The following is a 22,462-nucleotide window of genomic DNA, read 5'->3' on the forward strand; positions in this document are numbered from 1 at the left end:
TCCCAAACATAATCACGTTTGACAGTATACATCTCACGGATGCAACATGATCACTGATAATATCCGTGTAGTGTACTTGCTCTCTTAGATCGCACCGCATCACACACATCTTGATACACAGCAATGCAATCGATGCAATCTAGTTTTAATGATTGGATAAAACACATTCTAATTCACCGAAAGCTGGACGTGTTGCGACGTGTATTCATTTACATACATCACCTGTGCGGAGCGATGCATATGTAATTTTTAGAGGCACTCTCTCACACCCCGTCCCGCGCTCCCCCCGTCCGTCCCCCGCCTGTCCCCGGGGTGGCGAGTGCCGCTTGAAATGCACAAGCGTGGTTTTTCCGCAAATGCAACGGAGCACGGCGCACCAGAATATGTACGAGAAGGTACCACTTTTTCTTTTCAACTAATTTTTGGTAGTTTATAATATTTACGTTAGAGCCTTACGGTTAGGCGTGTGAACGTTCAGAATTAACAACCTGAGATTTTAGTTCTGTATTTCTTAATTAAACCATTGTGAACTTTTACAAAGTTACAGTTTTACAAGAGCAGATGGGTCCCTGGGGTGGACGAGTTTGCCGAAAATTATGGATAAATAATGTGAAGACAACTTAAGAATTCAAACATTAGGAATTTATTAGATGAGGAAGTCAGATGGTAAAAAATGTGTATATGTGTATGTGTCGTGAGACGCCAGGTAGGAACGAAGTTCCTTCGGCTAATGTAGAATCGACACAATTTGCAAAAAAAAACAGCAAGAAAGATAACCTAGAAAACCTTACATAGATTTTAGTATGTACACACAATATTAACCAATGTAAAATATTTTGTATTTATAAATAAAGTAATACTTACGTATTTAATTCTTTTGCACTGAATAATTTCCCACCATTATCACTGTCAATTGCATTCAAGTCACTTGTTAGTTCACTTGCCATTGTTACTATATTTATTATTGTTTTCACGATTTAAAATTATATGAAAATAAACGTGGCTACTCATGAGTAAAATGTATCTATAATGTGAGTATTCGCCACGTGCTTGTCCATGAATTCATGAGTATATACTATGCATTGGCGGGGTGGAGTGGTAATAGAGAGAGAAGGGATGAGAGAACGAAAAGAAAGAAAGAGAAAGGTATTATACACTACTCGCTTGTGTATACGACTGTCGCGCCTGCGCACGTCTCATTTAACGGTTTTATTCCTCGGACTTTTTCTTACGGTTTACTATCACATTTTTGGAACGAAGTTCCTTACGGTAGGCTTGGAGGAGATAGGGATTTTGCTGCGCGACCGAACTGAAAAAAATGTGATAGTAAAACCGTAAGAAAAAATCCGTCGAAAAAAGTGCGTGGGAAAAATCCGTGGAAAAAGTGCGTGGAATAAAACCGCTAAATGAGACGTGCGCAGGCGCGACGGTCGCATACACAAGCGAGTAGTGTATAATACCTTTCTCTTTCTCCTTCTTTCTTTTCGTTCTCTCATCCCTTCTCTCTCTATTTTGTAATTATTTCTATTTCTATGTAATTTTATGTTGTCAAACAAAAATAAAGAGACATATTTTGTTATTTTAATTGATAATTTGAATTACGATTTTATTTTTATTTTACGTAATTTATTATTTCCTAAAATACTGAATTTCCTAAATACTTTCCTGTACTTAAATAAAAACTAATCAGCAAAATTTAAGAGAAAAATCAAGAAAACCAACATAAAATTGAGCACGATTTTTTTTTTGCAAATTGTATCGATTCTACGTTAGCCGAAGGAACTTCGTTCCTACCTGGTGTCCCACGACACCACATTTTAATTTTTTTTCAGTTCGGTCGCGATGCAAAATCCCTATCTCCTCCAAGCCTGCCGTAAGGAACTTCGTTCCAAAAAGAAAAATATTTAAATATCTAACGAGACAGATGAAATAATATTAATTGCATTGACGGGCTAACGACCTATGACCCTTTTGTTAAGCAGTAGCTTGTTTAAAATGCAAAACATATACATAATATGCACTACATATACATAATATACACGCATAAAAAATATTCACAAAAATATTTTAGGCTGAGCCTACGCAATTATGAGAGTTCAGTTCTTTATTCTGAGATGCTAACTCATTATACATAGAACACTATTGACGTTTGCATAAGTGATATTAAAGTCAAAATGTAGCGCTGGATATTCGCTAAATTTAATCTATCAATGTATAATATGTTACATCGTTGTAAAGAATTAAGATGTACAATTACTAACCAATCACATCACATAGCTCAACAATTTAATGATAGCACATACTATAAGACATCTCGATTTAGTGCACCTTTACACAAATACCTGGTGCAGCCTGGGCCACGTTGTGTACAGAATATAATTACTAACACATAATGAGGCAGATCACTATGAAATATTCGTAGGTGTTCAATCTCGTCCGTATGTATACTAGTCGAGAAATTCATCGTAACCCACACATGACACTATATAATGAATTAGTACCTACATATGCATGTATGTATGTATGTATGTGTGTATATAGGAGTGTGTACGGGTGGGTACTGAACAGCACGTGTTTGAGCGTCGTTAGGTTAAGGTCACATTAGGGAGTGACGGCGCGGGCTCGAGCCCACATCCGCTGTTATCGGCCGCGCAGCTCATCAAGGGCTAGACCTCACTCGGGAGGCACTCGTCGAAAGGACGACCCTACGTTACGCAACTTTACTGCTGATGTTCAATTAACTCTGTGTGAGCTATAGACTAACAGACCTTTTGATCAACTTAAGGAACTTTCAAAGAAAAAGATTTATAGGTTTTCATATTTGGAATATGTGAGAATCTGTGAAAATTTGTAGATTTTGCGGTATTTGTACGTTTTATCTTGGATTTTAGTCGAACACATTCATTATTTTTGAAATAATTTTAGTGTATACGGTATGGCACCTACCGAAATTGATATCGACACTTCAAGCTACCTACTGTTATAATGTGCTTAAGAAAAATTTGTAAAGAAATAAAAGTTGCACTCTAGTAAAGTTCACGACACCAGTCGGCTACACGACGTTATCTCGTGCGAAGAAAATGTATGTACATAGGGACAGCCGGGGGCCGCCGCTAACGAGGCTGCTCACGTAAGGATTATCTGAGTAAACTTTAGTGAAGTCCATCTATAAACGGACTGACTTGTCAACTTTATCTACTAATATTATTTTTCGATGCCTCGTATCACAGATACATTAATGGGGCTTGTTTCTTGAGGAAATTTAGTTGTGCGTGAATACTTATCATGGTGGACCTAAAGAATAAGGTGAAACAATATTAATGTGCATTATTACTGGTGGTTAGGTTCGGCGCGGGTGTGAGCCGCTGTCGTGTCTATTTCTACTTCGAAGCAGTTATATATCTCAGTTTGAAGAGTTGATAAACTGGGTCTCGGAGCTCATGTCCACGAGAGCTTGGCGTCCTACCACTTCATTTCACGTGATTCCAACCCTTATCTCGTCTGCCAGTCCAAAGCAACTACAATAGTATGCAGAGACGATGCAGGCTGAACGTCCCTGCTTGTATCTACGTGCGGAATCTTTCTATATGTTTTCACCAATTTTCTTCTAACCGCCACTGAGACTGCACTCACACTGTATCTCTTACTTCCATTCCTTAACTATGCCGATGCCAACTATCTAGATCCAACCGAAATACAATTGGATAAACATCAGCGGCAACAAAATTTCTATATGAGATGCATATTTGGTTTACATAAATATTATCTTGTATCTGAATTCCGTGCCAAACTCAAGTTACCAATTCGCCTTCACCGTAATTTTCATGTCCTTTCTTTGCTATATTGTATTCTCTTTTATCCACATACCCCACTTGGAGTCGTCGTGGCCTAGAGGATAAGACGCCCGGTGCATTCGTGTCTAGCGACGCGACTGTGCCGGTGTTCGAATCCCGCAGGCGGGTACCATTTTTTCTAATGAAATACGTACTTAACAAATGTTCACCGTTGACTTCCACGGTGAACGAATAACATCATGTAACAAAAATCAAACCCAAAAAATTATAATTTTCGTAATTATTAGTGGTAGGACCTCTTGTGAGTCCGCACGGGCAGGTCCCACCACCGCAAGCAGTAATGCGTTTCGGTTTGAAGGGCGGGGCGGCCGTTGTAAATATACTGAGAGCTTAAAACTTATAACTCAAGGTAGGTGGCGCATTTACGTTGTAGATGTCTATGGGCTCCAGTAACCACTTAACACCAGGTGGGCTGTGGGCTCGTCCACCAATCTAAGCAATAAAAAAAAAAAAAAAGTTGTTTATGCTGCTGGCTACAGGAGCCTCTATATATTTTTTGTCTGCCGCTGTAGCACACTAGCCCACAGTCCCACTGACGGTAGGTAGTCTTCCTCGCTGATGGAGCTCAGCAATGCCAGGAGAACAGCAAAGCCACTGCCTAAATATCCAATCCACTTTGTCTCGACAAAGCAGACATGTATTTTAGTCTAAATATTACGAAAACTACATCTGTACACTCTACCACCGGGTAGGAAATACCGCTGCGGTGTCTTCTGAACTCTTTCTTGAAGAAGGTCATGTCACAGCGCTCTGAAGGATGCTGTGGAAAGCATTCTTGTCGTGACTCGAATGATACATAGACAGACAAACATTAACGACGTGACGAATAACGCATGTAAGAGAGTGTACGACGCGAGTAGCTCCGGTTTATAATTTGTATTTGTGGCCGAAGACAAGTGGAAACTTTACAAAAATAAAACTCCGCGCAAACACCATATTGGAAGTTTTTAACAAGAAAAAGCTTCGTAATCTCTATAGCTCCATAAAAATTATAACTCCTTAACATTAACCAAACAAAAAATTACAATAATTTCCATACGGACCTTACTGCCAGCAAATGTTCCATCGACATGCTACGGTCTACGATCGTCCGCTCCACACATCATTCAATTATCGCCATCACTACTATTGTTACAAGCTTTAAATTACTGTGGCATCAGCTTATTTGCAGCCCAGTAATGCGATATGTTTTAATGGCAGTAAATTGTTCTTTGTTTGCGTTATTTTGATGTGTTCGCAAATTAGCAGGGTTTTAGCATCGCGTGCGAAATATTTACATTGAAGAAGGAACAACTCTTTCGTAAAGTTCAGTTTTTATATTTATTTCAGTATACTTGTAATTATGTATTTAACGAAAATCCTTTCTTTAGTGGCTTTTGATAAAATAAAAAAATAAAAAAATTCCTTGTCTTCGTAGCTTAGGTTTATTTCGGTCTGTAGTTTGTAAACTTTGTGCTTACCTTGAAACATAGCCGTAAAAATAAACATATTTTATTTTGCTAATTCAAAAATGGTCATGCCACAGTAGGGGTAACACTTATGTGCCGAAATATTTACAAGGAATATAAAACTCAATCTGATTGATACCTGTTTTGTAGATAAGAAATTACTTTATTTTTATAAAACAACATATTAATTAAGTCTAAATCCCACTCAACTTCATTAAAATGATTAAGAATGATTAACAGTGACGTCGCCGAACAATTAATTGAGTGCACCTAGCTCTAGTCCCCGGGAAATTGACAAAGTTGCCGTAACTCCCGAGCTGAGTGTCCGCAAGACTGACTTCAGCTGGCTTCTGGCACTCGACAGCTTCACAGACAGTTGCACGTAGCTAATGTCACCCTTGTAAAGTACATACGTAGAATCTTACAAAGGAAGGTTTCCTCAAAACTGTATATTCAGAAGCGCGAAGGGCCAGTGAAAGCGCAGTGAAAGCGCAGTGATTGATTTCCACAAATTACTATCCTACTATATTATTTATTTTATATATTAATATATAATTATAATTATTATAATTATATATTAATATATACCTTATAATTTATTTTATATAATATAAAATAAATATTATAAGGTTAATTTCCATTTGTATTTGTACTATACCTTTAAGAGAGAAATACACACGTCGACGAGTTCCTGTTACTATAAAGTTGTTCGTCTTAAATGCAAGAGAGAATAAGAGTCTTAGTTAATGAACCTTGATTCCTTGACTCGAAAAATATTCTGCAGAACGATGTCTAAGTAGTTTTTTGTTGTAAATCTACGTATTTACTGTACAACGGCTGCCCCACCCTTCAAACCGAAACGCATTACTGCTTCACGACAGAAATAGGCAGGGTGGTGGCACCTACCCGTGCGGACTCACAAGACCCCTTACCACTAGTAATTACGCAAGTTAATGTATTTTCGGAATATTTTTTATTACACGACGTTATTCCTTCACCGTTCTGACACCTGGAACCCTCTTGTACTGAAGATGAAATTTCAAGTCAAACAAACTGCCGGACCTCAAAATAATATTAGTTTGCTCTGTGTGAGATGAAATATAAAACTTATAAATATTTAAAAAAAATTGACGGCAGTTAGCACAATCTTCCTTCTACGTTGTATACATATTTTTTTTTAATAAATATGTACATATATAAAGTACCTAACTGTGAATACTCAAATAATAACAAAAAAAAATGTTTCTTAGAAAAATCATAAAAACGTTTAACACAAAACGAGCGCCAAATTGTATTTCTTCTCAAAATATGTATGTGTGTATATTGTAATGTACGAGCGGATAAGTTCGTTAGGTCTGCGAGTGCGGATGCATCGAGATTTAGCCAGCCTTAATTACATCGTCGAAGCAGCGTCTAGTTTTTAAAATAACACCTCCGTCGCCGCCTTAATTAAGATGTAGTTGAAACAAATCCACACTATACTGGAGGTAAGTTGTCTACACGTAGGTAGGTATCACGCGCCGTCTACATGGTGTATTAGTATTCCATTTGCGACCGTTCTTTTCATTTTGTAGAACTCTAAAAATACCTTATAAAAACCAGAGATTTGACGAGTTCAATGAAGCACACTGTGGGATAATCTTGATAGAAAATTACAATTGCTAATGTTCGTATAAAATATAATCTTCTTATCAAAACACAACTGAGGTTTGTACAAAAAGACACCGAACATAATGTTAAGCGCACTCGTATATAATGTAAAGGGTCTTCGCAATGTATTAGGGAACTAAGTCCGGTGTTTCGATCCGAGTAAACCCTTTTTATAGGGGTCGAAATAAAACTGTTAGGGGCGGGAACGTAAACAATATTTTTATAGTCCGCCCTTGTACCTTGATCACCTCCACCTCGGCCGCTCAGAAACCTTCGAAGCCTTTTGTCTTATTGTTTATTGTACTCACCCGAAATACTTGGTAATGTATTTACATTAATGTATCAATTGTATTGTACATATAACAGCTGTCCCATGCTGGATTTGAAACTGAAATGCACGACAGCTTGACGACCGAAACAGCCAAGCCAGCACCCGCCCGCGCACTCTCACGGCACGCCATACCGGTGGATGCCGGCTTGTGATCACAGTATGCTTGAGGAGCACCGCTATCCGTTCACTGGTCGTGAGTCGGTCATCAGGCGCCTTCTCCGACGCCGATGGGAGCAAATGGAGTAGAGCAATTCTAGACCGACACCGCGGGGCCAATTCAATACCAACACAATTTAAGTATGTAACATTTATTTTAATCTCCTTATTCTTATTTAAGAGCTCAAATTAATTAAATATATAGTCCGAAATTCCGGCTATCTGAGATGTGTCTGAAGCTTTTTCTCTTTATATAATATGTATATCTGTATTGACGGAACAATTCTCTTAGTTCCGAGTACTATAGCTATGTATTGTTGAAGAGTTCAGTAGAGCTTCTGAGAAAGATTTCTACTTCGGTAATACGAGCAAACATTAAAGCTGCAGCTACTGCTATTAAACTTCTTTACGAACTTTTCATTAAAGTTTACTAAGAGAATGAAATGTATCACACAGATAACACAGTATTCTTGTTGTTACTTGTTAAGAATTCAGTAAACTTGGCACTTCATTAATTATTACGAAGCCAAATCATAATTTGAACAAGTACGGAGCTCACTCTAGGCAAGTCTATGCGGTGACCACATCTCAGATAGATAGTTTCGTTTAACGATCAGATGATCATACGCTTCGGTTCTCAATCCAAAACTAGAGTAGATACAATAGTAAAATAGGTATAATATCCCATTAATTCCTATTGTATTCTAGGCTTAAACAATAAAAATTTTAGTAGGTAAAAGCAGAACTTTTACAGTTTTGTTATATTATCACTGTAAGCAGTATAAGGCCCACCTGATAGTGAGTGGCTACCGCTCGTGGACCTCACCAATACTATAAATAAATATTTTCATCTACATTTTCTTTTATTATACTACGTGGTTAGACAATAAACTTAAATATATATTGAAAGGGGACCATCTGTAAGTGAATTATTTAAAGCCAACAGGTACCATTATTTAATATAGTCTTCAGCTTAGTAAATTTAACCTGAAACTAAATTCCTATAAGCGGGGATCCTCTCAACTTTCACAATGGTAGAGAAAAACAAAGATATTTCTTCCAAAACTAATTAAAATTTGTTAAAAGATAAGTGACGCTTAAATTGTGGTGACAAAGTGACCAGATCAGGTTAATAATAAATAACAAATCAGTATTTTCTTCGCTCCTTGCGAATCGTAAACTTAATTAAAACTACATATATGCTTCTCGCAGTCACGGACTACCAAAGCTGCAATTTCTAAACGTTGGAAATTATAAAATTAAAACAGTAAACGCGCGAAGCTTTTCGATTTTCATATAGACTAGTATTGTAACAGTACTCACTCTTCTAACTCTACAATATTTCTTATATAATATTGTTAAATATAAAAAACATTCTACCTTAAGTATTCTGTCAATAAATATTGTATAAATTGTCGCTCGCCGCAATTTATATAACAATGATAAATTGTTATTCAATATCTTTATAGAATGCAGCATCCCGAGTCAAACAGATGAGCGGGAAGAGCAATTGGTAGAGCAGTGGTAGAGCGCTTGATAAACTCTGTGCGGTTTATATTTTAATGAAAGCTTTGATTGCGACCTGATGCTATCGGCTATACCTCCTGACACTATCTTTTAAATTAAGACAAACTCTGTAAAAATATTAATTTATCAAATTATTTACGTAAATGGGAGAAATGAGTTTTATAAACAGCATAAATTTTGGCAGTCGGCGCCAAACAAGAACACTTATTGTGAATTTGTTGAATTGAATCGTCAAATCATGTCACATCACGACAACCTCGGCGCCTTGTCTCAAAATAACATTTAACATCTTCCATCAAAAGCTCCAAGTGTAGGTGTCGAATTCATAGCGGTTTGGTGAATTTGCCTGACCTCCAGAGTACGTTAAGAGCTTGTTGTGTCTTCATTATTTCTTACAAAGCTTACTCTAGTTATTATAAAAAGATACAGTTAAACTTATTTTTTCTCCCTGTCTAATCGCTACTAGCCTACGGATTTATTCCAGCTACGCTCGGACAGGATATATTATATTAACTACTGTTAACGAGGCTTCTTGATGTAACACGCGGCAGCAACTTGTGATGGCCGCGCGTGTTTTCTTGAATCACGGAGGCTCCTTTGTAATGGACGCTCCAACAAAAATTGTGTGCAGCGGGCGCGCGCGATCGCACGGCCGGTCGGTGGCGGAATGGGATGGCGGCGGCGCGCGCGCGTCCCGCAGCACGTAGAGGGGGGGCACCGCTTCGTTCGTTAACAGACTGGCCCTCTTGGAGCAGATGCATCTTTCTGGTCCAACATAACTGGTAATGGACAGAGCCTATTCCAAGCTCTGCGTAAGGTTCCTGAAGTAGTTTTTACGTCTGCCACCCGGTTGACGCCGTCAGCGCCTGGGTAAACTGTGGTGACACGTCCCAGCAGCCATCTATTGGGGGGCAGCCGATCATCTTTAATGAGAACCATCTCTCCTGGCTGTGGTTGTCCTCTATTTGTGCGCCATTTGTTTCGGATCTGCAATTCTGAAACGTACTCCTTGTAGTATCGATTCCAAAAATGTGTTTTTAATAATTGTATCCTTTTATATCTGGAAAGCATATGAACTGGAGTATCATCGACCTGGGGAGCAGGTAACATAGTGAGCGTTCGTCCAATCAAGAAATGCGCTGGTGTAAGAGGAACTAAATCTGATGGATCAGATGAAATTGGAGTGAGAGGTCTAGAATTCAGTATTGCCTCAATTTGAACCAATACAGTGTTCATCTCTTCATAATCCAAATGAGCCATTGACAATACATGAGTTAAATGTTTTTTAATTGATTTAACTGACCCTTCTGCTACGCCGTTAAAATGTGGACTGTAGGCTGGACTAAATTTGAAATTAATTTCGTTTTCAGCACCGTATGAAATAATATCGTTAGATTGATTTTTTAGAAACCTAACTATTTCGTTGCAAGCACCCACGAAATTAGTTCCGTTGTCGGAGTAGATCACAGCTGGCTTACCTCTGCGGGCAATAAATCTATTTAAGGCTGCAATGAAACCTTTAGAACTTAAGTCGGTGACGAGTTCTATGTGCATCGCTCTCACTGCCAGGCAAACAAAAACGGCAATATATGCCTTCTTCAACCGACAGCCACGACCTTTTCTGTTTGCCATCATGATGGGACCAGCATAGTCCACAGCTGTATTACTGAAAGGGTAGTCTGCTTGCAATCTTTGTAGAGGTAGGTTGCCCATGATAGGCTGATAAGTTTTGCCTGCAAATCTAAGGCAGGATATGCAATTTCGAGTAACATTTCTACAAAGATTACGACCATTGACTATCCAGTATTTATGTCGCAACGTTGATAACAACAGCTGTGGTCCAGCATGTAAAAGAATTTTGTGATAGTGTGTGACTAATATTTTAGTTATGTGATGTGATGCGTCTAGTAAGATAGGGTGCTTTGTGTTGTAATCATAGTGAGAGTTTGACAGTCTACCTCCTACTCGTATTATACCTGCATGGTCAATAAAAGGGTTTAATTTGAGAAGTTTGTCCTTAGGAGACAGCGGGCCTTTATTAAGTAATTGTGAGTATTGTTTACAGTATGAATCACATTGTACTTGTTTGCACAATAATTCTAATGCAGTATTTAGTTCTGTGACAGTCAAGGGACCTGATGTTTTATTGCGAGAATATTGACAGTTGGAAATGAATCTTTTTACATAAGCTATGATACGTTGTAATTTACTAAATTCAGAAAAATTGTTAAAATATTGAGAAATATTGAAATTCTGACAATGAAAGTCATCAGTTGACAGATGGCATTGATGTTTCATTTCTGGCAAACTAGCAATATTCACATCTTGTGGCTGTGTGGGCCACTGCACATCTGTTTGATGTAAGAAGTGCGGACCTCCCCACCACAAAGTGAAGATTGAAGTTGCGCTGCATTAAGACCGCGAGAACCAATGTCAGCCGGGTTCATATCTGTGGGAACGTAGTTCCATGAATTAGGATCAGAATTATTAGTGATCTCATTAATTCTATTGTATACAAATTGTTTTAGTTTTAACTTGCATGTTTTGATCCAGCCCAGCACAATAGTTGAGTCACACCAAAAAAATGTTGAGTCAATGTTTAAACGTAATGAATTTACTACCTTTTTTGTTAACCTTGTAGCGAGAAGGGCGCCGCAAAGCTCCAACCTTGGCATAGTCAGCCTTTGCTTCAATGGTGCCACTCTGCCCTTTGCAAGTATCAAATGTACTTGTACATTCCCAGTTTCAGACACTGAGCGTAGATATATACAAGCTGAATAGGCCTTAATGGAGGCATCAGAAAACGCGTGCAATTCGACCTTAACATACGAATTGCATAACACTCTACGAGGGATTTCTATTTTTGTAATTTCTGGTAAGTATTTAATAAAGTCGTGCCATTGTGACTCAACATCAGCAGGTAGCTGGTCATCCCATGTGATATTCTTAGCCCATAGTGTTTGTAATATGAGTTTTGCCTGTAACATGCAAGGATTAATTAAACCAAGTGGATCAAACACTTGAGCAATTGTGGATAAAATTGTACGTTTATTTGTGTTAGGCTGATTTGATATTTTATTTACTGCAAATAATAATGTGTCCTTTTTACAGGCCCAGAGTAAACCTAATGTTTTTGTGTAATCATGTTTGTTTAAGTTTAATAACTCGTCTGTATTATTTTCGCTAACAATATCATCCAGGATAGACGGTTGATTGGACAGCCATTTACGTAAATGAAAACGTGCGCCTTCTAACGTCTGAATGACGCCTTTACATATTTGTATTAAAGTTTTTTCATCATCATGCCCAGATATATAATCATCTACATAAAAATCGTGTAAAATTGCTTCCCGAACATCCTCATTGGTGCATTCTTGTCCCAGCTGTACCAGACATCTAGTTGCTAAATACGGTGCTGATGCGGTCCCATATGTGACTGTGTTTAATTTATATTGTTTAATTGGCTGGCTGGGGTGTGATCGCCAAAATATTTGTTGCAAACATCGTTGTTTATTGTTAACATAAATTTGTCTATACATTTTTTCTATATCTGACGTTACTACAAACTTATGCTGTCTAAATCGAATCAATATGCTAAGTAAATCATCTTGTACAGTGGGCCCAATATGTTGAATATCATTGAATGATAAACCCGTGCTTGTTACAGCTGAACAATCAAAGACTGTACGTAATTTTGTAGTGAGGCTGTTTTCCCGCAAAACGCCATGATGAGGCATGAAGTATGAAATGCAGTCGTTTTGTATTGTTTCATTTTCTGACATGTGACCTAAAGCCAAATATTCTTCAAGAAAATTTGTGTATTTTTCTTTGAACTCTGCGTTGCGTTTAAATTTACGTTCCAAAGATTGAAACCTAATTAGAGCTTGTTGTTTGGAATCCCCTAAAGATTCAGGTGATCCTTTTAATTGTTTTAGTTTTAACTTGCATGTTTTGATCCAGCCCAGCACAATAGTTGAGTCACACCAAAAAAATGTTGAGTCAATGTTTAAACGTAATGAATTTACTACCTTTTTTGTTAACCTTGTAGCGAGAAGGGCGCCGCAAAGCTCCAACCTTGGCATAGTCAGCCTTTGCTTCAATGGTGCCACTCTGCCCTTTGCAAGTATCAAATGTACTTGTACATTCCCAGTTTCAGACACTGAGCGTAGATATATACAAGCTGAATAGGCCTTAATGGAGGCATCAGAAAACGCGTGCAATTCGACCTTAACATACGAATTGCATAACACTCTACGAGGGATTTCTATTTTTGTAATTTCTGGTAAGTATTTAATAAAGTCGTGCCATTGTGACTCAACATCAGCAGGTAGCTGGTCATCCCATGTGATATTCTTAGCCCATAGTGTTTGTAATATGAGTTTTGCCTGTAACATGCAAGGATTAATTAAACCAAGTGGATCAAACACTTGAGCAATTGTGGATAAAATTGTACGTTTATTTGTGTTAGGCTGATTTGATATTTTATTTACTGCAAATAATAATGTGTCCTTTTTACAGGCCCAGAGTAAACCTAATGTTTTTGTATAATCATGTTTGTTTAAGTTTAATAACTCGTCTGTATTATTTTCGCTAACAATATCATCCAGGATAGACGGTTGATTGGACAGCCATTTACGTAAATGAAAACGTGCGCCTTCTAACGTCTGAATGACGCCTTTACATATTTGTATTAAAGTTTTTTCATCATCATGCCCAGATATATAATCATCTACATAAAAATCGTGTAAAATTGCTTCCCGAACATCCTCATTGGTGCATTCTTGTCCCAGCTGTACCAGACATCTAGTTGCTAAATACGGTGCTGATGCGGTCCCATATGTGACTGTGTTTAATTTATATTGTTTAATTGGCTGGCTGGGGTGTGATCGCCAAAATATTTGTTGCAAACATCGTTGTTTATTGTTAACATAAATTTGTCTATACATTTTTTCTATATCTGACGTTACTACAAACTTATGCTGTCTAAATCGAATCAATATGCTAAGTAAATCATCTTGTACAGTGGGCCCAATATGTTGAATATCATTGAATGATAAACCCGTGCTTGTTACAGCTGAACAATCAAAGACTGTACGTAATTTTGTAGTGAGGCTGTTTTCCCGCAAAACGCCATGATGAGGCATGAAGTATGAAATGCAGTCGTTTTGTATTGTTTCATTTTCTGACATGTGACCTAAAGCCAAATATTCTTCAAGAAAATTTGTGTATTTTTCTTTGAACTCTGCGTTGCGTTTAAATTTACGTTCCAAAGATTGAAACCTAATTAGAGCTTGTTGTTTGGAATCCCCTAAAGATTCAGGTGATCCTTTTAATGGAATGGTAACAATAAATTTGCCATCTGGGTGGCGCTTTGTTGTTTGTGTAAATATTTGTTCACACTCACTCTCACCTTTAGTATGGATTTGTTGAGCAGAGGGAACTGATTCTAGTTCGAAAAATTTGTCTAACTTCTCATCAAGCTCATTGTTGTTTAGAAAATGGCAATGGACTGTATTGTTGGTGTTAAATTTTGTGTTTGATCGTATAGAGCCGGTGACAAGCCACCCTAATGTTGTTTCAATCAGAGTTGGCTTGTTCTTTCCCAGGACAATATGATTGTTTTGAAGGACATCCCAAAAGATGTCCGCCCCCAGCAACATCTGCACCTCAGACGGCGTGGAGAAGGTTGGATCCGCGAGGTGGATGCGAGAGGGAATGAAAAAGAAATTGCAATTAATTTGTGAAGTAGGTATCAACTGAGTGATATGTGGTACAACAAAACAATTGACGTCAGTTGTATAACCACTGCTTGTGAGTGACGATATGGTGACGTCACATCTTTTTGTAATTTTTGAGGACTGATTGTTCAACCCTTGTACTAGTAGTGAAGTAGAATAACTGCGTATTCCTAATTTCGCTCGTAAAGTTTCTGTGACAAAACTAGATGTACTTCCATTGTCGAGTAGTACACGAACTTTATGTGTTTGACCATCACAGCCTTGTATATTGACCATAGCAGTGGATAGAAGTACCTGACTGTGATGTGTGGATGAGAGTGTGACACCACTCGATTCCTTTTGAGTCTGTTCCTGCACAGTGGGCAAGACTACACAGCCCGCTGATGAAGTTGAAGCTTCCGGAACAGTGTTTTTATTGTGTAACAGAGTGTTGTGGCGCTGTGTGCACAGCTTACAGGAACTGAGCCTACAGCGCTGTTCATCATGACCTGCACGCAAACAGTTTGTGCATAGATTTAATTGTTTAACTCGGTCAAGACGCATCTCAATCGGCATTGATTTGAATTTCATACATTGGTAAATTGCATGATTATTCTTGCACACAGGACATCTAAACAGCGCTTGTTTTTGTGTTTGGTTAACTACAAACGTCTTTGGACGGTTGTGAGTAATATCGCTGTGTCTGCGTTGTGATGGTTGCTGTTTTGTATATGTTGATGATTCTTCCACTGTCTCTAGTAAGTCAGCACGATTTTTTAGAAATGTGTGAAAATCTTGTAACGTAGGTAATCTCGTTAAATTATTGCGTTTCTCTTCCCAGTCACGTAGTGTGCCTGGGTCTAACTTACCAGACACCATGTGTATTATGATAATGTCCCAGTGCTCTGTAGGTAGATTCAGTGTTTTTAAAGCTCTTAAATTTCGATTAACTGAATCTATTGTACTTCTTAAAGCCTTGGACGATTCTTGAACTATTGTTGGTATGTTAAATATTGCTTGTATGTGATTATTGACCAAAATTCGATCGTTATTATATCGATCGCATAACAGATCCCATGCGATGTCATAATTTTCAGCGGAGAACTCTAGGGATTTAATAATATATGAAGCGCTCTCTTTTAATGTATTTCGTAAGTAGTGAAACTTATGGATTTTGGGAATGGTTGTGTTGTCGTGTATAAGGGATTTGTAAGTGTCGTGATATTCTAGCCATTCCTGATAGCGTCCAGAAAAGATCGGCAAATTTATAGTAGGTAATTTAATGTTTGGCCTACCAGACGGTCCAGTGTTAATATTAGAACCCGTCACCGACCCGGCATCCTGATCCGCAGAGGCAGCGCTGAGCATCTTCTGCGCAAAAGCCACGCAGCCGAAGTAGCTGTTCTCGAAAATCTCTCTTTCCTTGTGTTCATCATCTGAAATTTCCACAAGACTTTCTAAATCAGTCTGAACTGAATCGAACTCATTGTATAAATCTAGAATTTTATCTAAGCGAGCCTTTAATTCAAAAGCTTGTACCTCATTGACCCTTTTACTAGGCAAAAGTGAATCTATATATGTTTTAAATATGGTAAGCTTCGCCTTATGGCTAGATCTAGTTTTCTTTAATGATTTAATATCCATCGTGCAAATAAATAAGCAAATGACACCAACCGAAATCAATTTCAAATTTTTCAACTGAAAGCAATTAATAATTAGAAATAATTAGCGTGAGAGAAAAAAGGGAAGAATACAAAACAATACTTAAAGCAGAGAAGTTGCGACAGAAGCAATGCGAAGCAGAAAGGACAGGCGCGACTGCAGCTAGCCACGCGGCCGCGCGGCGTGGTCTAGCGTCGGATCGCTGGAATTTATAAAATCAAAATGATTTGCACTGTATTCGTAAAAACTGGCACAACACAGCAATATTTCTTGATTTGTTGTAGTCTTGTCTTGAATTTGTATGATTCACGCCGACGCGCCGCGAAGCAATCCGTGTCTCGATGTTTCTCGAATGACCTCGCCAATGTCGATATACTCCTTTGTTCCGTTTTGTCTTGAAACGATGTTCAAAGTTGTATCCGGCTCGAATCTTGGTAACGAGGCTTCTTGATGTAACACACGGCAGCAACTTGTGATGGCCGCGCGTGTTTTCTTGAATCACGGAGGCTCCTTTGTAATGGACGCGCCAACAAAAATTGTGTGCAGCGGGCGCGCGCGATCGCACGGCCGGTCGCTGGCGGAATGGGATGGCTGCGGCGCGCGCGCGTCCCGCAGCACGTAGAGGGGGGGCACCGCTTCGTTCGTTAACAACTACTATATATGTACATACATATCTACTGGTGGTAGGACCTCTTATTATTGGTGGAGGGACCTATTGTGAGTCCGCACGGCTAGGTACCACCACCCTGCCTATTTCTGCCGTGAAGCAGTAATGCGTTTCGGTTTGAAGGGTGGGGCAACCGTTGTAACTATACTGAGACCTTACAACTTATATATCAAGGTGGGTGGTGAATTTACGTTGTAGATGTGTATGGACTTCAGTAACCATTAAACATCAGGTGAGCTGTGAACTCGTTCACACATATAAGCAATAAAAAAACAATGTAGAGAGAACACAGATTTCAGCTGACAGACAGATAGAGGCCAAGAAAATTATGTATTATTTTAGAGAAAAAAATTAAAAAATATATCTTACATTATTCTATGAGTTTTTCATGTTGCAATCATTCGTTGAATAAGGTTGAAATCAACTAACCGAATATCAAGTTTAACCTCAGCGAGCGGTATAAGCCGCGTCCCTAAATATTATCTTAAGCTTATATAGTCATCGCCTACAATATTAATTTCAGAATGTCATTAAACACGCACAATAAGCTAATGAAATTCCTATTGGTTATCAAAATATGCTATGTTGACCATGCTCATTAGAAAATACATTAACAAACATATAGGACTTAAGAATTTCAAAGCTTAGTTATCTACGTACTCATTACACATATAAGATTTAAGACATGACGCATCACAAAGACCTAGTGACCCCGTGCGTACACAGGCACGCACACAGCACCAGTACTACAGGACACGAGGCGGACCACAGTACGTAGTGTAGCGGACCGTGATTCTTGCGATGGCCACTCTCTCCCCTCCCCTACGGTGGAATCCTCTCCCCAACGGTCACTATATTTGTTTCTACTTCGAGTGATCAAAGCTGCCTGTTTCTCTGGTTCATATTTTATCAAATTGTATAACATTACAATTACAACAAGTCTCTTCAAGTAGATAAGCATGTCCTGCTTCCATATTCTCGGAACTCTTCAAAACTGCCTGTGCTATCGACAATACTATTTAGATCTCATGTTCCAAGATAGACAGTAGCATTCACTTTGTGTTTCCCATGGACTCCAATAACCATTTAGTAAGCATTAGAATCGTGAGCTTATCTACCAAAAAACCTCATTCTGTAGTCTCATTATAAGAGTAGAGTTACATAAGTTGTAACGTACAGACATATGCATGTAAGGAAGGAATGAGAGGGTAAGGGTTGCGAGGTGCGGAGAGGGTGCGCCGTGATTTACATGCGGATACCGATTGACCTCGATCAGAATGGATCGCCGCCAAAACTGTTGAGAGCAGCTGTGCACCGCGACACGACGGACACCTCCTGCCAGGCTACAGACCATGTCTCATTCGACAATCAACGTTTACATTTTGTACAAACCTTTTAATACTGATTTTCTTACCTCGCTGAATTGGCTTAGCGGGGACTATGTAGACCCAGGCTAGGACTTATTGTTAGTAACTTATCTGGGTGAATGAACTCATGCAACTACTAATGAGAAATGATTATCGGATCCTTAATTAAAAGTCCGCTCACTTCGGAAGATGACGTAGAGTTTCAATTGAATCAAAATCACCGTCGTCCTTGCTTGGTCGGTAAACTCGCGGAGCTTACACCGCGTCCCTAATACGAGGACTAGTTGTTTATTACGTTCAGCTCCAAAAGTCTTTGCTTTAGACATATCGTAGTCAATACTTGCATCGTTGCCTTGAAAAGTAATTCAGCTATGGGTGTCCCGCAACTACGTGTCTGTTTTTAAATATACGCGATATTGTCTGCTTGTATTGGCTGTAAAAACTCATAATAGTAAGATTAAAGAACAACGAAAAATTAAATTTGGCAATCTCCATCGTCGACACAACCCATTGTACATATTTACATACCTACTCTTTGTACAATACACTTTCCGAGATCCTTTTATTGAAACAGTGCGTCCTATTACATAATACATTTAGAATTATATTTGTGAGTAGAATGCGTGTTGTGTTCAAGGCAATGCGTCCCACGATCATTATCAGAGTGTAATGGAGCTGTCATGCCGTACAACACGACGTGAAACAAAATACCAGACGCCAAAGTCTCTCAGACGACAGATCATGTTATAAACGTAATAAATTTATTATATACGACTATACGCACGACCTTGTTATAGAGAAGCTCAGTCGAAGAAAATATAAGTATACGACTATACTTAGTCTGGCCATAAATACTGTTACAATTAAAAATAAACAAAATATTACATTTGAATTTGGAATCTGTCATTTTTATATGATTGCTCATTGAGTTTTCTCATTTTGGCGCTAATACATTGTACAATATTTGCGATATTAAAATGGAGTAGGGTGATAAAGAAAACCGAATCGCTGTGATTGCATTACACAAAGTAGGTATAGAGCCAAATGCAATTTTCAAAACTCTCCATACGCTTGGTATTAGTAAAATGTTTGGGTACCGGGCTATTAATAGGTGCAATGAGACCTCCTCTGTTTGTGACAGAAAAAGATCTGGCCGTCCACGTAGTGTTCGTACGAAAAAGGTGGTCAAAGCAGTAAGGGAAAGAATTCGAAGAAATCCTGTCCGAAAGCAAAATATTTTATCTCGAGAGATGAAGATAGCACCTAGAACCATGTCGCGTATTTTAAAAGGTGACTTAGGACTTGCAGCCTATAAGAGACGTACTGGTCATTTCTTAACTGATAATTTAAAAGAGAATAGGGTGGTAAAATCGAAACAACTACTGAAGCGGTACGCAAAGGGAGGTCATAGAAAAAAATTGTTTACGGATGAGAAAATTTTTACAATTGAGCAACATTTGAACAAAAAAAATGACCGTATTTACGCTCAAAGCTCTAAAGAAGCGTCCCAATTAGTCGACAGAGTGCAGCATGGGCACTATCCGACTTCAGTGATGGTTTGGTGGGGTATTAGCTATGAAAGAGTGACTGGGCCATACTTTTGTGAAAAAGGTATCAAAACATCGGCACAAGTATATCAAGATACCATTCTTGAGAAGATAGTGAAGCCCCTTAACAACACCATGTTCAATAATCAAGAATGGTCTTTCCAGCAAGACTCTGCGCTAGGTGATAAAGCTCGGTCTGCGCAGTCTTGGTTGGAAACGAACGTTTCGGACTTCATCAGAGCTGAAGACTGGCCGTCGTCTAGTCCCGATCTTAATCCGTTGGATTATGATTTATGGTCAGTTTTAGAGAGTACGGCTTGCTCTAAACGCCATGATAATTTAGAGTTCCTAAAACAATCTGTACGATTGGCAGTGAAAAATGTTCCCATGGAAAGAGTGCGTGCTTCTATTGATAATTATTATTGGCCTCAACGTTTAAAGGACTGTATTGCAGCCAATGGAGACCACTTCGAATAACCATTTTATACCTTAAATTGTTTTATATTTATGTATTAAACTAACACACTGTAAAACTAATAAATGTTATTTGCAATAGATTTTTTTTTTCTTTTGTCTCAGTATTTATGGCAAGACTAGGTACATATACTTAGTATACTACGGGGCTATAGGTGTTTTGAAAACATTACGATACGGTCGGCCTCTTGTATGAAGCGCACACGATACGCTGCACGACTGTGTGACTTCAACAGCGTTCGAAGTCATTCAAAATATAATTGCATTACTTCAACCAAGTTAAGTAATCCTTCTCTATCTCAACACATTTTGAACGTCATGCTCGATGTTGGACCTAAATACATATGTATGTAGGATTATTAATTACAAAGCTCCTCCTTGTGTGTATAAAAGGTACATATATTCATAGTATTTTCTAGCATTTACTATACTGGTACCATAAGACTTACACCTTGTATATATAAGTTCCCTAAAAGTGAAAAACTATGTCTATATATTAGAGTTACGTTGATTAAAAAGCTCAAATTTTTTATAACTTTCTTCCGCCGTGGACTGTATTGGTTGAAACTAAGACCTACTTACGCCTTTACTTGATCCAACCTGCTGACCTGATGATGAGTGATAAGTGCTCCGTCTAAAAGCTGCCATCGCTACCAACTCATTATCACATCACGCTCAATGACTTCAAGTACATCAATTTTATTTTTGAAAGTGTTAGAAATAAAAAAAAACATTATTTAAAAATTATACAATCAATGTGAGCTATCTATTTCGCTTACATATTGTTGTAGCTACAATTACTTGCGGAGAACGGCTGTAATAAAGTTCGGTATGCCGATTATTTAAGTCTTTCGGAGGATATAAACCGGATAATGTCGAAAGTGAGCTGCGGAGAGAACACTGACTCCGACACGACTCCGACACGACTCCGCACGGACTCAAGTCGCTTTAATTGTCGATACTAAAATATGGACGGCTGATTCTTTTCGGATCCGGGAAATCGAAGCGGGAGTACGGAAATTTATGAAACCAAATTCGATTAGGAAAATAATTTTTCCCTTACTTGTGGGCACATACTCGGCTGTGGCATGGAATACCAAAAAATGCTACTGATCTTATTATGAAAGAAGTCTCGGGACAATCACTAATGCTGACATCGCTCGGCACTAGATACCACTTCCTTATAACATTATTATTTCCTCCCTCGTTGTACATCTCCAAAAAGGACACGTTTCGTACAAAATAAACGAAGACAATTTGTATTGTTAGAAGTGCGAGGTGTCGCGGAGATGTGCCCCTCCCCGCGCCCCGTGCCCCGCGCCCCGTGCCCCGCGCCCCGCGTCCCGCCTAGTCCCGTCGATACGTAATACATTACGTGCGTTATACCATATTTCATATCGGCGAATACACGCCTTTATGTCGCAGATACCATATTTTCTACGAGAGATTTATGTCGGGAAGCCGGCGCGGCGGAGCAGCAGGAGGAAGCGAGAGGGTGACACCTCACGAGCTTTGTCAAATTAATTTCTGCGAAAATTATTGTCATCATAATAAGCCTATACGGGAATATCGTGAATAATTGACGCTAGTCATGTACCCTTCATTACATTTCGTGATATTCTAAGAAATGTGTTCAGACGCGTGTGTAAGTCGGGCGACTTACGTACCCACGACACGTGTCGGATGTGAGAACAGCGTAAATATTAAGAAGCAAGTCTCCCTTCAAATATGAAGTTAAAAACGATGTCAACATTTGAGCGTGAATTGAACACTGATGTTTGTCTGGAGTACGTAATGGCTGATAATTATTCTTTTGGGCTCAAAGTATCGAGGCGGAGATACCCAGCCCTGGAGCTCCCAGCCACGACACAAGTGAGCCCCCGCGGCGCCGGTGCAGGATGCCGTGCTGTGCTATTTTCCCAAAACCAGTATTGATGCTTCGAAAATATTTTCAAAAATAACATCACTATGTAATGTAAACATTTATTGGCGCCCCCTGGAAATAATATCGTGCCGTATGTCGTGGCGGCAGACAGCATGCCGTCAGCGGTGCCATGCGGGG

The 22,462-nt window shown here is 38.8% G+C and overlaps 2 protein-coding genes across 3 annotated transcripts in view; one reads left to right on the top strand and one right to left on the bottom strand.

The window, feature by feature from the left end:
• Positions 1-22,462, top strand: part of LOC101745031 (lachesin) — a 161,004-nt gene that overhangs the window by 103,279 nt on the left and 35,263 nt on the right. The gene's annotated exons all lie outside the window — the stretch shown is intronic.
• On the bottom strand, positions 8,493-16,905 carry LOC119630131 (uncharacterized). 2 transcript variants are annotated; one of them, XM_062674787.1, is made up of 2 exons: positions 15,979-16,905; positions 8,493-15,192 (listed from the first exon to the last, which is right to left on the bottom strand). In XM_062674787.1, exons 1-2 carry the CDS (start codon positions 16,325-16,327, stop codon positions 11,285-11,287), a joined length of 4,257 nt encoding a protein of 1,418 aa, XP_062530771.1. In that variant the 5' UTR covers positions 16,328-16,905; the 3' UTR covers positions 8,493-11,284. The 2 variants fall into 2 exon arrangements, with proteins under 2 accessions (XP_062530771.1, XP_062530772.1); XM_062674788.1 differs by having other exon boundaries at positions 8,493-9,961; positions 14,999-16,905.

The sequence above is a fragment of the Bombyx mori genome, chromosome 21, assembly GCF_030269925.1.
Source record: "Bombyx mori chromosome 21, ASM3026992v2".
NCBI lineage: Eukaryota > Metazoa > Arthropoda > Insecta > Lepidoptera > Bombycidae > Bombyx > Bombyx mori.